Genomic DNA, 16337 nt, shown 5'->3' with positions numbered 1-16337 from the left:
GCTTTGGGAGCCCTCGTATCGCATAGCCTTGACAGTAAAACGTTACTTTTTGACCCAAGAGCCTGGCTTCATGCTTAGACTTCAAGCCTGGATCCATTCAGCTGATGGAGGAAGACGGAAAGCACATTAGTCAAAGGGACATGGGGCTTTTAAAGAGGATATGGGGGAACATCGCCACTGTAGAATATTTCACTGGAGCTGGAAGAGTGAAAAATACGATCATGTCTTCTTGAGCAGTAATACTAGGTAAAGATATACTTTAGTGATTCTGCTCTGTTTTTTATATGAATATTAATTTGGTGATTTACCAGTTGGTGGTTTTTCCGTTCCGATAAAGATGAGTTATTTGTCACATCAGCTGTATTCACACTGCACTTAGACCCCCCCCTTTTTTTTTTACCTTTAAAACCTGGAGTTAACTGCACCAGCTGACTACCCAATGGCTCACAATGGAACTATAAAGTGACCCGCATTGTACAGCGGCAGATTAAACCAGGCAGTATTACAAAGATGGTTTAAGAGCCCAACGGAGGCGTCATTAAGCGCCACACCGGGGTTAAAAACAAACGGCTCGACTGGAGAGCGACACGCAGGCACTGCAGACGGGCGTCGCCGTCTTGCGTTATTCCCAAACACAATTTGGGGGAGCAGACTGTGAAAAAGAGTTTGAAGAGCAGCAGCTGGAAGGGCTCACCGCAGGGTCAGAGTCATTGGCCATCACCGTGGTTACGATGGTTCCCTTGAAAGCATTGGGGGCGACCAGGCCTCGGTACACCGACTGGCTGAATACCGGGGAAAAGTCATTCATGTCCTGGAGCGAAGTAAACAAACACAGTACGGCATTACGATTGTGAACACGCTGTACATCAAGCTGTTTTTGTTTTGTATAAAGTGGCTATAATTGAAAAACACTTTTAAATACTAATGATGTGCAAAATGACTTTGTTTGGCCTTTTGCTCTCATTTAAATTCTTAAATTCGACTTTATTCTCATCTTCACTTTCTCTCTCCGCTCCTGTGGTTTCATTCTTCATCGGTTCCTTAACATCTGGTCTCCCCAAAGGAACATAAGCGACAGCCGTTTAAAGTATCAACGGCCCACAACCAAATGTAAATGTTGAATCTTTTGGGGATTTAGAAAAATATGCATTTATCTGCGAGGAGAAAGAATGTGTCAGCCAGCGGGCGTAAAACCTGTGGGTCTTTTTTTTTCTTCAATATAAGCAGCTGTTAGCTGAAGAAGCAGGAGCACGTTTGAAAGTGAGTTATACACAGAATTAAAGGGACAGAAATTGGTCGTGAGTGACGTTGGTTACTCATGTATAACTCATCAATAAGGCGATGCATAATGAGAATGCTAGCACGAGTGGAGTCAGCATTAGCTTTGCTAAGTTTAGGAATGACTGAAAGGGTTGCTTGGTGGTTAAATGACTTTGAAAGGTGCAATATAACAGCTTGAAGTAAAGCGGCTGTGGACAGGAGCAGCAAACGTATTTTTAACCATCTCAAAAAAGCCAATCGAAAAAGTCGTAAGTCACAGGTTAAAGTGAAAATGGTGTTCCGTAGGACTTACACTACCGTTCAAAAGTTTGGGATCACCCAGACAATTTCGTGTCTTCCATGAAAAATCACACTTTTATTTATCAAATGAATATAAAATATAGTCAAGACATTGACAAGGTTAGAAATAATGATTAATATTTGAAGTATTAATTTTGTTCTTCAAACTTCAAGCTCAAAGGAAGGCCAGTTGTATAGCTTATATCACCAGCATAACTGTTTTCAGCTGTGCTAACATAATTGCACAAGGGTTTTCTCATCAGATATTAGTCTTCTAAGGCGATGATCAAACACAATGTACCATTAGAACACTGGAGTGATAGTTGATGGAAATGGGCCTCTGTACACCTCTGGAGATATGTCATTAGAAACCAGACGTTTCCACCTAGAATAGTCATTTACCACATTAACAATGTATAGAGTGTATTTCTGATTAATTTAATGTTATCTTTATTGAAAAAACAGTGCTTTTCTTTGAAAAATAAAGTCATTTCTAAGTGATCCCAAACTTTTGAACGGTAGTGTATATAAAGTTTTACGGAATAACCTTTTCACTTTACCCTGTCCTCGCGCAGCCCTTTCCAAACAGGAACTGAAGCCGTTATAGCCCCACCCTTTAATAGAGAGTATAAACACCCACCCACTCACCGTGATCCAGACAGTAACGGAGGCGAGTCCCGGAGGCATGCTGCCCTCTGTGTCCGTGGCCTCCACTGTGAATGTGAATGTGGGCTCTGGTTCACTCAGAGCTTCATAGTCCAGCACTCTGAGAACCGACAGCTCTCCCGTCACCGGGTCAATGCGGAACAGCCGAGCAATCCCCTGGTCCGAGCCCCGCGTCCTGATTCGATATGTGAGGTTGGAGACGAGGTCGGCGTCTATCGCCTACGGAGAAAGACGGAGTCAAGGAGCGGGAAAGAAAGTAATGTAATCGGAGTGTGAATTCATGGCCAGTTGAAGTTTTTATATTTGCCAGAAGGAAAAGCCTCCACAGGAATATTGTGGTATTTTCATTAGGTCTGTGTTGGGCCTGTGGTCGTGACTCCATCGTCCATTTTACTGGGTCACCAGAGGGAAAAGATACTTTTCTTCCTTCTTTTTACAATCCTTTCCAACTCAGTGAGTCTGCAAGTGTTTGCAAATTAAAATTCTGACTTTGAAGTCTGTACTGCAGGTGTGAATAGAAACCAATTAGGTCATTTTAAAGTAGTTAATTCACTTGAAGTGTGACTATAATGATGAGTTTAATTGACTTCATTCACTACCTGAATTCAAGACTTGAAGAGATGTTTTAAATATTTGTGGCCATCATTTGTAGGGCGAGGGGCATTATTCACTCAACTACTGAATTATTATTTAGTTAATTATTGTCTGATTGAGATATTAAAGCCCATTGAACTGGAACATGTCTTGGTTGCCAACCTTGTTATTTTACACACAGGAGGCTCACAGTCGGCCATTCATAAAACACATTTAGAAATCTACAGTATAACATTTTGCCATCAACTACTGAAAGTATTACAAAAGGAACTACTACTCTGGAACGACCTACAGAGAGGATGAGGCTCGCAGAATCAGCAACTTCTTTTCAATCACTTCTTAAAACTCATTTTTAAAGAACAGCTTTTCAGTGATCTCGTCCATTTATGCAGAACGTTGGTTCCCCTAATTTAGCTTGTCGTTTTTTACATTTTATTTTAATTTTATATATATATAATATATATTTTCTTTTCTTTTTTTCAATAAAAAATAAATAAATAAAAGAATATATATATATATATTTTTTAAATTTCTTTTCTAAATGTTATATTTGTTTCTTACATTTCCATTTGTTTTGCCTTGACTCTGTAGAGTACTTTGAAAACATTTTTTGAATTTAAATGTTCATATATATATATATAATATATATTTTCTTTTCTTTTTTTCAAGAAAAAATAAATAAAAAAAGAATATATATATATATATAATTTTTTTAAATATTTTTTTCAATAAATGTTATATTTGTTTCTTACATTTCCATTTGTTTTGCCTTGACTCTGTAGAGCACTTTGTAAACATTGTTTTTAAAGGTGCTATATAAATAAAGTGATTATTACTACATCAACCCGCTCCCTCACCTTTAGCTGTAGTATGACTGTATCTTTGGGGCTGTTCTCCGGTAGGGTGACGTTGTATGTTTGTTGGGTGAATATCGGGCTGTTGTCATCGACGTCCAGGACGGTGACGGACAGCGTTAATCTGGATCGCCGAGGGTCCACCGCACTGTCCCAGGCTTCTACGATCAGAAAGTAGTGACCTTTCACCTTGAAGATGACGGAGAATCACAGTGAAACATCAACACTACAGCTTCAGAGAATAGTCAGCATTTCCGTTCTATTTTTTTCCGTAATACATTCGACAACTATGACAGTCATGTGACATCTGAACACGTTATTCTCTTCTGCTGACCTCTCGGTCCAGAGGCGTTGTCGTTCTGATCACTCCGGTGGCATTGATGCTAAACAGCTTCTGGTGGTTGAGGAGCCGATAGTGGACTTGACCGCGCGGCCCCAGATCCGGGTCTGTAGCCTAAATACAGACAAACAGAAATAACACATGCACACAAGAAATTCGGACTGTGTGTTTAAATCCTGCGATTCATCAGACTGCCTTTGAAGTCGTTCTTCAATTAAAAGTGAACTTCCTCTCAAAGTGTGTGAATGTATGCGAGAGCTAAAAACGCTTCACTCGTTAAGATTTACAAAGCGTTTCTTCTGGGATGAACAGAAATACATGTGTGGTTGTGTGAATGTGCATCGCTGTGTCAGAGCGAGAGAAATGATATAGAAGAGAAGTATCAATGTATTTTCCCGCCTGACAGTTTCACTCAGGGACGTATCCACAGTTAATTGGTATTAGCTCTGACCTTTTGACCTTCTTTTTCTTTTCCAAAACATACAGTGTGCTGTTATTTGATCTTTCGAAGGGAGAGGTAATAGTTGCATGCAAACGTGACAGTGTATTTATATATTTCTCTCTTCCTACACTAGTTGCTCTCATCTTTAAGTTTCACACACACATGTAAACCTCTTAGGTATAGCGTTGACAAGGTGGCAGCCCATGGTGATATGCTCTCTCTCTTTGTGTCTCACATTTCTGTTGGTGTCAGCTTTTTTCTTTTCCCTTGTCTGGAGCAATTAAAATGATTCTCCACAAGGAAAATTGTAAAAAAAAATTCCAGAGTTAGAGTCAGTGCTTTCAATTTTCTCTTGGTAAAAAAAGAGGTACTTCTTTCATCTGACGAGCTTTCTGTATCCATACACTTCAGTCAAACGCCGTCGCCACATCATCTCTTTCAACTGTGTAGAGCCGGTGGCAAATTGCATACCGGCGTTCCTTTTACCCGTTCACATCCTGTCCAATCATCATTTTGACAGCATTAAAATAGATGAGAGACCAGAGCCGAGCAAAACAGAGTAAATATTAACACGGCTGGTGTGCAGGGCTGAGGTTTGCGTACGTTTCTTTCTGACTCTAAAAGTCAAACATATGAAAGTTTGAAAAAGAACTGCTTCACAACTATTCATGTAGCGGACTCATAAAATGGAGAGTGTGTATGAAGTTATCAGTCACAACTTGAGCACATTATAAAACAAGTCAGCAGGAAGATTATCCTGAGGTTATGAAATGATAAAAACATGATTAAGGACAACACTCATGTCACCATTCATCACGACGATGTGTATCGCCATGACAACGATGTGACGTTAATAACGGAGTGGAAAAAAACCCGCGACAAAATCTGTTCGATATCTAGTTAACACAATAATGAAGAACAAAAACACGCAGTGGAAAAGAGTCATCCGCGGGCAGCTCGGCACGTCTGTACTTACGCACAGCGACGCTGAGAGCAGCGGTTTCACAAACACTCACAACGACAAAGCAAACACGCTGATTTCCAGCATGTCAACCTACTTCTGTCAATTGGCACTAAAAGTACAGCGGAGGTGGAAAGGAATTAGTTTTGCAGCTATTTGATCATTAATCTGTCACGTTCCGGAACGTTCCCGAGGGCAGTGGCAGACTCCGGAGCGGAGGAATAAACGCGAGTCGAGGTGAGGTGAAGAAACTCTTTTCCTATCAACAAGTCAGATGAGGAACACAGGAGGTACAAACACTGAAGACACAGGGGAACTAGAACGGGCACTCGGTAGAGCGCATACCTTCGCATATCACAAGATTGGGCATTGAATTATGAAAATGTTGGCATTAGTTGCATGCCAATTGGATAAAAATTGACCGCGCTATGGTAAAAAGAAGATTTTGACCTTTTCATGACCTTGACCTTGACCTTTGAACCGATCGATCCCAAAATCGAATCAAATGGTCCCCGGATAATAACCAACCATCCCACCAAGTTTCATGCGATTCGGTTTAATACTTTTTTAGTTATGCGAGTAACACTCATACAAATAAATAAATAAATAAATACACGGCCGATCAAAACATAACCTTCCGCATTTTCAATGCGAAGGTAACGAGACACAGGTGGAACCAATGTGGGCGGGGCTTGCAATCAAACAGGAGGAGTGGCTGCAGGTGAAGGGAATGCACACACAGGGACAGGAAGTGCAGGGAAACAGAGGACACAAGTGACAAGGACTTCAAAATAAAACAGGAAACAAGACACAAAACTCCAGACGATGAAATAATCAAAGTTTTATAAAGTATTGACCTGATGAAAAGTTATGGGATCAACTAAGTCACGAGGATTCATAAACATGTCATGGCAAACCATCCAATATCCATCAAGAAATGTGATTCTGATTCAAAGTGTATCACCGCAAATTGAGAAGCAGTGTCAGTTTAATATGTTTATCTAAAACTCATTACTCAATTCATATTTATCTTCCATTTTTGCTGGATGTGTCACTTCCTGCTGTTGCACTGACCCATTTTTCCCCGTTTGCCCAATTTTGGATCATTAAACTTTCATCTTATCTCACACAGCGGCTATTAGGATGAATAGAAATGAGGTTCTGTCTTGCCAGTGTTATGCAAACTGCAAGAGAGAAGAATGAAGTACTGTTTTGGTGAATTTGTATTCTGTGATTAATTGATAACTGGTCTTAAAGCTGTACTGTAAATCTAATGGAGCATCGCGCTTTTGGATGATTGTCTCGGGTTGTTTTGAGAAGCGGGAGGGAAAGATTGAAACTTGGACAGAGAGAGAGAGGAAATGGGAGACAAAGAAAGGAAAATGATTTGTGAAAGTGCAACTATGTGAGTAGATGTCGATGTGTCTGTTCTCTATCTTTATATTCCTGCAGTGATGTAAAGCAGTATTGTGACTGAATGACGAGAAACATCACATTTGGGGAAACATACTTAATCCTTTTCTGGGTTAAATAAGATCTATACCACATGCGTGCCTGTGTGGAGCTAGTTTCACTTAGCGTAGCATAAAGCCAGGAAACAACGCTTCAGAGAAGAAGCTCTGGTTGTTTCTACAGAACACCTAGAAGTACTTAACCCTCCTGTTACCTTTAGGGTCAATTTGACCCCATTCAATGTTTAACGTCGGTGTTCTTTGGGGTCAATTTGACCCCAGGCTGTTTTTCACTGTGTCAAACATATCAGAAATATCAACTTTTTTATATATTTAAAGGGCTATTTAGGTAGTCAACAAACAAACATAAAGTACCTCACACTTAAACTTGGGAAACAATATTAAGTCTAATAATTTTCTGGAGGTTTTAATTGCTGGGGTCAAATTGACCCCGAGGGTAGAATATGTCAGTAAATATAAAGGTAACAGGAGGGTTAAACATTGAATGGGGTCAACTTGACCCAACGGTAACAGGAGGGTTAATGCCACCTTAGCGTGGATGGTAAAGGCGGCAAAAAGTCACGTTAACAACCTGCGTCATCAATATGTTTGTATGTTGACAGAGTGGCTGTGTGGAGATTGAAACACTGTGAACTGACATCCCCGTGGCGACACGGTGTATCCATGACTGTTTGGTTTTCAGGCTTTCTTTATTAGGAAGTCAGATAATTCCCCCGTTATAATTTAAACTCGGATGTGGACATGATGCTATTTACAAGTCGTGAAGTCGTATCAACGATAATTACAATGTGGCGTGAATGTAAAACCCGGTCTTTACGCGAAGCTAACCGGCAGCTAGCGGAAGCTTTATACTTAACGGACAGATAACACAGTGCTGCCAATCTTCTCATTTCACTCTGTGAATAACCCTTTTTTCCAAAATGTCAAATATTATATGAAGTGACACATTCATTAAGCCGCCAGGGTCCGTGAATAAATCATTGTAATTATTCAAGCCCCTTGAATGTTTTTCGCATGCGGTGTATTTGAGACCCAAATGTGAGTCCATCTCAAAAATCACTTTCTGAAAGTTTTGACAGGAGAGATGTTGCCGCCCTGTGATGCCAGCCAACTGAAGTGATGAAGAAAACTGAAAGAACACATTAATTTATTTAAATCAGGAAAAGGGCAAACGTTTGATATTTGAGAGGGAAACATTATTGTTCACAACACTTTCCTTCAAACTGCCAGCAGAGATGTCTTTGCGTGTTAGACACCATATTAAATCTTTTAGATAGTACGCTAGATTAATCATCTTGATGTCAAAAGTATTTTTCTAAATTGGGTACCATGCATGTTGGTGACCTTCTCTCTTCCTCTTTTATTCTCTCTTTCTCTTGTGTTTTATCCCTCTCTCACATTTCTTTCAGCATAATTACACTGCCAGACAGTTTCAAGCCAGAGACACAATATGAATTGCTGCTGCTTTCCAACACACACCGACAAAGGACATCTACACTATCCCTACAATCGCTGGCTTCACCTGTCGTGTGTGTGGGTGCATATACCTGTTCATTTTTATTTTCAGCACTTTCTCACCTCCCCCTCTAATTGCATCCCTCGATGCGGTGATAGAAGCAACTGCAACTAAATTACTGAGATATTTGTTTAATCTGTCAGAGCACATTTCTTTGCTGCACCAATACAATTCAGGAGCAGTGTGGGAATCTTCTCTCATTGAGATACACTGACAGGTCATCACTCGGGTTTATTACTTCCTGTGTGTTTGTTTGTGTGCGTGTGCGAGAAAGAGAGGGATTGCTTCAGAATTTGAGTCTCTATTAAGTCCCATCAGGTAATTGTTGGGCTCCACCTGAACTTCATTTCAAAACGTCGGTGTTGCGTCACATAATGAACTTTTCTGCAAGAGCAAGACATCCATACGCACATTCCAGGCTCTACACTAATCCTTTATTTTTCTGAAATTAATTCACTCTAAATAGTGAACGGAAAAAAAGATCTTTGGAGGAAGTGTTCAGTCAGACATACGTGATTATTAATAATTGAGTTGCAAGAAGACATCTCTTAATTTTGGCCCAAGCTAACCATTTGGATACTGTAGTTGCTGATGTGTTTATGAAATAACAACAAAACAGCTTGCGTTGCATATCCATTTAGTTTTATTTGGTTAATTGTGAGTCCTAGCATTAATGGTGGATTTTTAGGATGAACAAAATCACTCAAATCAAGCAATCTGATTGGTTCATAGCTGTGATACTACAACTAGATCCCACTGCCATGGCGTCTTATTCCTTCACATCGCTCAGCATCTGATAAAACATACTAATGTGTCATTATGGTCATCATGAGCTATTAGTTCAATGGATTTATTCAATCCAGTGAAAATTGGCACATTATTTAAATGGTTGACAACACTATTAGCATGAAGAGTAAACGGTTTAGTCTACTTCCCATAGCTTGTTCTCTTCAAAAGTCTCCAATAATTTAACCCCTGACTGTGGAAGAATCCAACATGTACAACGAGTCTCACACCAGCTATTTACAGTCGATGTGGAGAGTAAACAACCGTGCTGTTGTGACAGGTGAAGGACCAACCGTCCACGTTTGTTCTATTCCAGCTAACAGATACACAATGTGACTGATTGGTGGACAAATCAGCTAAATGTGCTGGACTGTGAGAAAAAGCCTGTCTTTTTTTTAAATGGCTGCGGTTGAGGGATAAACCAAATTGTAAAATGACGAAGAGGCACTTTGGGAGGGAGCTCGCTTGACAATACATGTTTGATTTCGAAGCCAAGCAGCATGTGCATTGGGTGCCATTGCAGCTGCTGTGAAGCAGCCGTGGCCACCGTTCCTCAAGGTCACGTTGCATTTAATCACTTCTGGAGCGTTTGCTTCTATCTGGCACGATATCATGCAAATTAAGTGTTTTTTGACCCACTAGAATCCTTTCTGTGATGGCCAAATGACGTCTTTCTGAATTGCACCAGCACTCCCTTTTCCAATGCATTTTCACCTCTTTAAAATACAAAAAACATCAACAACGTAAGATTAAGTAAGATTAAGAATGCGACCGCACTCCCTTTGCTCTGTCATCTCCTCTCTCACCCTTTTTACCTCTCCCAAGTGCCTTTCACCCATTTTCTCTGCCACCCAGGGTTCACTTCCTCCATTCTTTCCATCTCTCTCTAAGACACAAACATCAGAACACCAAGGTCAGGACCATTCATTTTTCCAGAAATCTCTTTTTAATACCTACAGGTAGGGACCATGATTTGGAAAGAGGCCAAGAGTCGTGCCTCGCACATCCCGCTGAGGGATCACAGCATGTCTGTTATGGTTTGAAAAATGTCCAAGGGTCGTGGAAAGGTAGGAAGTTCAGGATCGGAACCCTTTCCAATGCCCTCTCTAAAGTTCAGGGAGAGGTTTTTGGATGTTGAATTTGGAACATGTCCAAAAGTCTGTGCAAAACCGAAAATTTGAAACGCTTGGAAAGAAATGTCCTCTTTAAAGATATGGTTGGGATTACGTGTTTGGAATAGCACCCAATAGTCCAAAGGAAAAAGGGTATTGAGCATTTAACTTTAAAACTTCAAAATCCTAGACATGTGTTAAAGGGCCGTATCTTTATCTCAGGAGTCGTCTTAGTGTTCAACCACAAGACGACGTTTAAAAACCAGCAAAGCGTCAGAATAATCAAAGACCTCCTGACACTGGTCAATAAAGGCCACGATATAAACTCGGAGCGAATCCAAGCAAGCGTGCAACCGAGAGATCGCCTTTAAAGATTAGAGCCGATCAAAGTGTCACCTTTACCCACGACCTCTCAGATATCAGGTCTGGAACGAGTCCAGGAGTCTTTGTGGTAAGTGGAGGAAAGGGTGCTGATGTAGGTGTTTTATTTACACGATAGTATACACGACCGTTCAAAAGTTTGGGGTCATCCAGACAATTTCGTGTCTTCCATGAAAACTCACTTTTATTCATCAAATGAATTGAAAATTGAATATAAAATATAGTCAAGACATTGACAAGGTTAGAAATAATGATTAATATTTGAAGTATTAATTTTGTTCTTCAAACTTCAAGCTCAAAGGAAGGCCAGTTGTATAGCTTATATCACCAGCATAACTGTTTTCAGCTGTGCCAACATAATTGCACAAGGGTTTTCTAATCAGACATTAGTCTTCTAAGGCGATTAGCAAACACAATGTACCATTAGAACACTGGAGTGATAGTTGATGGAAATGGGCCTCTATACACCGATGGAGATATTTCATTAGAAACCAGACGTTTCCACCTAGAATAGTCATTTACCACATTAACAATGTATAGAGTGTATTTTTGATTAATGTTATCTTTATTGAAAAAACAGTGCTTTTCTTTGAAAAATAAAGACATTTCTAAGTGACCCCAAACTTTTGAACGGTAGTGTAGTTGTTGGAGATCACTTTTATTATTATTTTTTCGCAAAATACATTGAATGCATATTTGTTCATCTGCTTTCCCACACAGACCATAGGATCGAGTCGTGTTAAGATCATGGAAACCCTAAATAGTAAGCCTTTCTTGTGGGATCAATAACTGCAATTCATTCATGAACACGGAGGTTCTTGCACAATAGTATACATTTAGGAAAAATCCTTGTCATACTGAAAATACCAAATTATTAGATGTTGAAAAAGTCAATACATCAAAACATGAGAAAAACATTTTTTTGTCTTAACAATCTGCAGATTTATAACTTATCCCATGCAAATCTGCCATTTCTTACCATATTTCACCAAACACAGAGGTCATGTGCTGACATTAGTCCTGTCTCGGTGATTTGGGGTTTTATTACCTTCACATTGAAAATGCGGAAGGTAATGTTTTGATCGCCGTGTATTTATTTATTTATTTGTATGTGTGTTATTCGCATAAGTAAAAAAGTATTAAACCGAATCGCATGAAATTTGGTGGGATGATTGGTTATTATCCGGGGACCATTTGATTAGATTTTGGGATCGATCGGGTCAAAGGTCATGGTCAAGGTCATGAAAAGGTCAACATCTTCTTTTTACCATAGCGCGGTCAATTTATATCCAATTGGCATGCAACTAATGCAAAGATGTTCTTAATTCAATGCCCAATCTTGTGATATGCGAAGGTATGCGCTCTACCGAGTGCCCATTCTAGTTTTAGCTGTTTTTGAGTGATGAAGGCTGCCTTCTAAATAAGTATTTTGACAGAATTTTGGAATCTTATCTTGCAAGAGACCAGGGGATCTCAGGTGATTTAGTTATTCATCCTTGTTTAGTTAATCAAATTGACTGAAATTAACCCCTGATTACTATGTCCAAGCTAACACTGGCTGATATTAAAATAGTATACTATATAATATAAAGATGGAATATCGTATATCTTATTATATTGGCCTAATTATAATATAATATTCACCAAAAAAATTTACAACTTTAATTTATAATTGCAAAAGCAATCTGCAGAAGACATAAATACAACCTAAAATCACAGAGATGCTAATTACCACGGGTCAAAAGATGCACACTTAGTTCTCCGGGGATACGAACAGACGGTCCTAATTACAAAGCTACCGAGGTTTACACACTTATGCGCGTGATCACTGGTCCCCACTGTAGACCATTATAAATAATCTTTTAGAACTTAATTAGAGCCGCTGTGTGGTGTCTTTATTTCTGTATGTATGGCTGGTAAGGGAACGTAAAGGAACATGCAGTGATATAGGGACAGTAATTATCTCTAGTTCCTGTGCCACAACAACAACAAAAGTGTGCGTTTTGTGTGCGTCGTCCTACCTTGACCTGTCCAACGTAGGCGTGATCCTGCTCCTCGATGACCGTGAGGTTCACTGGCAGTGAAGAATCGAAGCGCGGGTCGTTGTCGTTGACGTCCGTCACCACGACGCTCACCGTCACAGTGGAGGTCTGCACGCGCACAAACATGTGGACTCCGTTAAACACATTCGTCTGGTGTCGTAAAGTTTTGTTATTGTTGTTTATACGGGATGAATTCATCTTCCAATTTCACACAGGTTTTATTTGGCCAGTTTAGTCTATTAACAGCTCCTAAAGTAACAAACTAGAGACCCCATGGTACTTGCTAATTGGCTTCACTCTGGTCCCGATGTTCCATCCGTTTGTGTTTACTCTGTTCCCTAAGAGTCCTCTTTCCACTTCTTTGGTATGTTAAAAGGTATTTGTGTTCAAACATGCATAATTAAGAAATATGTGTGAAAATAACTTCAGAAATATAGCCAGGGGTCAAAGAAAGAATACTTATTATAAATCATATGGTCTACTTTTGGAAAATACAGCTGAACGTGCATAATACGTTTTCATTAGCTGATCACCTGAGGCATGTTTGTGAAAGTTTGGATTAAAAAAATATATTATTTGTCACCAATGTTCCTGTTTAGCAACCAAGAGCAAAAGCGTGATAAATGCAACAGAGTGGAGGACGAGGAGAGAGAGAGAGTGTCACTAATTTCTTCATTTCATAAGAGCAGAAAAGAGAAAGAAAGAGAGAGAGAGAGAGAGAGCGAGAGAGAGAGAGGACGAGAGAGAGAGAGAACGAGAGAGAGAGAGCGAGAGAGGGAGAGAGAGAGAGAGAGAGAGAGAGAGGGAGAGGAGAGAGAGAGAGAGAGAGAGAGGGAGAGAGAGAGAGAGAGAGAGAGGGAGAGAGAGAGAGAGAGAGAGAGAGGGAGAGAGAGAGCGAGAGAGGGAGAGAGAGAGAGCGAGAGAGGGAGAGAGAGAGAACGAGAGAGAGAGGGAGAGAGAGAGAGAGAGAGTCTGCAAAGATGTTACTTTTGAAGACAGGAACTGGGAGGAAGTGGAAAATTAGGAAGAGCTAACGGATTCACAATAGGATGGGAAAAGAGAATGCAGTGTGTGTGTGTGTGTGTGTGTGTGTGTGTGAAATAACCATCACAGAGATGACTCCAGACTCTTGAGGTTTGCAACGTACACAGTGATGCAGTAATCTCAGGTTAAGGGCTCACAGTTGACAAAACTGTTAATCCGAAAGCCGATGGATGCAAAGCAGACCGATCTGTGATGAGCAGGGAGGAGGGGGGGGGGCAGCTGGAACACACACACAATTACAGAGAAGGAGACGCAGGGGGACCCTCAGCAAATATTGTTTCCGATAACCCGCAGCTCAGAGTTTATTATCTCGCTGATATCTTGGCCGAGGGCCAACGTTTCACACCAGCCCACATTTGGAGACCCACTATTCTTCAAAGGCACACAGAGTCGGATCCAGAAATAATCCCTCTCAATCATCACTTCAGACCCACTGGAAGTGTGCGGTGGAGTCTCTCCCTGCAGAGACTCTGCTCCGCTTGTATTTTCTCTTTACTTTCACTTGGTAGCAACCAAGTTCCAGATCAGAAGCACGCATTCAAGAGCAAGCTGCAACTATGGCATAGAAAATGGCAAAAATAAGACGTGAATACAGGGAGGCGAACGCAAAGAGAACAAAGCTCAATCCAAAATGACAGAGAATTTAAGGGCTGGCTTTCAGCTTTTAACCTTCAATGAGCTGGGGAGGAGGGGCTAACTTTGAATGTGGTGTTCACGCAACCGACAATCCATACGCAATGTTCCTTTAACACTCCCGTTACCTTCAAATGTACGAACGTCTTTTACCCCTCGGGTCAATTTGACCCCAGCAATTAAAACCTCCAGAAAATTAGAATTCATATTTGTTCCCAAGTTTAGGTGTCAGGTACTTTATGTTTGTTTCCCCCCCCGATACATCCAGAATACTTGTTCACGACTTTACTTCTAAGTACATACTTTTTATATCAAATTGACCCCAAAGAACACCGATGCGTACAAGTTGTGTTTGGGACATTGAAAACATATCATCAAATTTTATGTTTACCCAGTTGTCCCCAATAAATTAGGAAAGGCATGAAATGTGAAGCAAAAAAAATTATGTCAATCATTTTTTTAGAGACGTTAAAAATGTAATGGGGTCAAATTGACCCCAAAGGTAAGAGGAGGGTTAAGGTTGTTAATAACTTGTCATGGCAGTAGCTGTCTGAGGGTTTCACATGAGCATCCCGCGGTCGAGCGGAGAGGAGGAACAGCTTAACAAGTGAAGTGCTGTGGATGCGTCCCCTTTGAGTTCAAAGTGATGTGGGCGTTGTTCGAGTCTCGCTTTCCCGCCTGTCTTGACGATTCCTCAGCAACCACTTGTGATAGATGGGAAACACTTAAGTTTAAACACTTAAACACAACTCGGGGCGTGTTTCCCCCTCGACTGCTGTGCTTTCTCTGTGTCGTTTCAATTCAAAGACACAGCGGGCACGGTTTTACTCATCGCCTGGAACTCCTGAGAAAATGAAATCAAAGCTGAAATAGTCGGCAACAAATATTTTCAGAAAAAAATGTACGGAAATTACCTGTATTTAGGTTTTTACATTTTTGTACGATATACTTTGTGGCCAAGTTCTGTCCTCAATAGGGATGAAGGTGCTCGGTGTCGAGTGTCACATGAGGTATGGTGAGAACTATTCAAATGTCGTTTTATCAGATTTGTTCAAGAAATTTAAAAAACATCCGCCTTATTCTGGCAGCTACTGAAACAAACTTTTACCTTCAATAATGTAGCTTCTAATAGTAATTAATGGTGAAAATGCTGATTCCCATATTATTCATACAACAGCACATCCGGTCCAGTGGAGCTGTGTCACTGCACCAGCTTGCCGGGTCCTCAGTCGGTGGCAGTGTGATGGATTCACTGGCCAGACAGCCAATTAGGCACTTTGTAGTCTGACACTCTCACAACGGGACATTTAATAATAGGGGACACAGACCTCTGTGTGTGTGTGTGTGTGTGTGTGTGTGTGTGTGTGTGTGTATATGAAGACAACCCAAGGCCTTTCGAGCGATGCTGATTAATGGGCACGGATGAGGCGGCGACGCCCCAATCTTTTATTCTCCCTTCTCTATTTCTTTCGTTGCTCGTCTTCCCTTCTGCCTCTCTGTGTTGCTCACATTTTCCTTTCTCAAGCACCGTCTCTCTCATTTTTCCACTCAAATATAACAGAGTGTCAAGCAGAAAAATGTCCAAACTACTTTTAGCCATTTTCTGACTTGAAGACCTTTGGGGCACAACGATAATACACTAATTGGCACGGTCCAGAGAGCTATGTGTGCATGTCCGTGAGTGTCTATGTGTCAAGACACCTTTACATAATTTTCATATTACCATACAGAGAGAGCCCCCTGAACACCTCTCACACCTCTCACATCTCTCTTCCTGCCTCTCTCGCTCTGAATTCCTCCCACTCTCCCTCGTTGTGTCGAGGCCGTCTGTGAGAGAAGGTCAGCGTATTAAAATCAGCATTTCCTCTCCTCAGAGGGGCTCAAACTTTACCTTTTGCTTTACTCGACATGTCGTTGAAGTCAAGAAGACAAAT

At 40.7% G+C, this 16337-nt stretch overlaps 1 protein-coding gene across 1 annotated transcript in view; it reads right to left on the bottom strand.

The window, feature by feature from the left end:
- The window catches only part of LOC130204109 (protocadherin-15-like), a 172405-nt gene that overhangs the window by 76796 nt on the left and 79272 nt on the right, over positions 1–16337 (bottom strand). The window contains exons 20-24 of the mRNA XM_056430631.1: positions 12706–12834; positions 4009–4128; positions 3678–3863; positions 2209–2445; positions 695–811 (exon numbers count right to left, since the gene is read on the bottom strand). Of these exons, the coding sequence (XP_056286606.1) occupies positions 695–811; positions 2209–2445; positions 3678–3863; positions 4009–4128; positions 12706–12834 (789 nt within the window). The remainder of the gene's footprint in view (positions 1–694; positions 812–2208; positions 2446–3677; positions 3864–4008; positions 4129–12705; positions 12835–16337) is intronic.

The sequence above is a fragment of the Pseudoliparis swirei genome, chromosome 13 (genome assembly GCF_029220125.1).
Source record: "Pseudoliparis swirei isolate HS2019 ecotype Mariana Trench chromosome 13, NWPU_hadal_v1, whole genome shotgun sequence".
NCBI lineage: Eukaryota > Metazoa > Chordata > Actinopteri > Perciformes > Liparidae > Pseudoliparis > Pseudoliparis swirei.
This window is presented reverse-complemented; position numbering and strand designations above follow the sequence as displayed.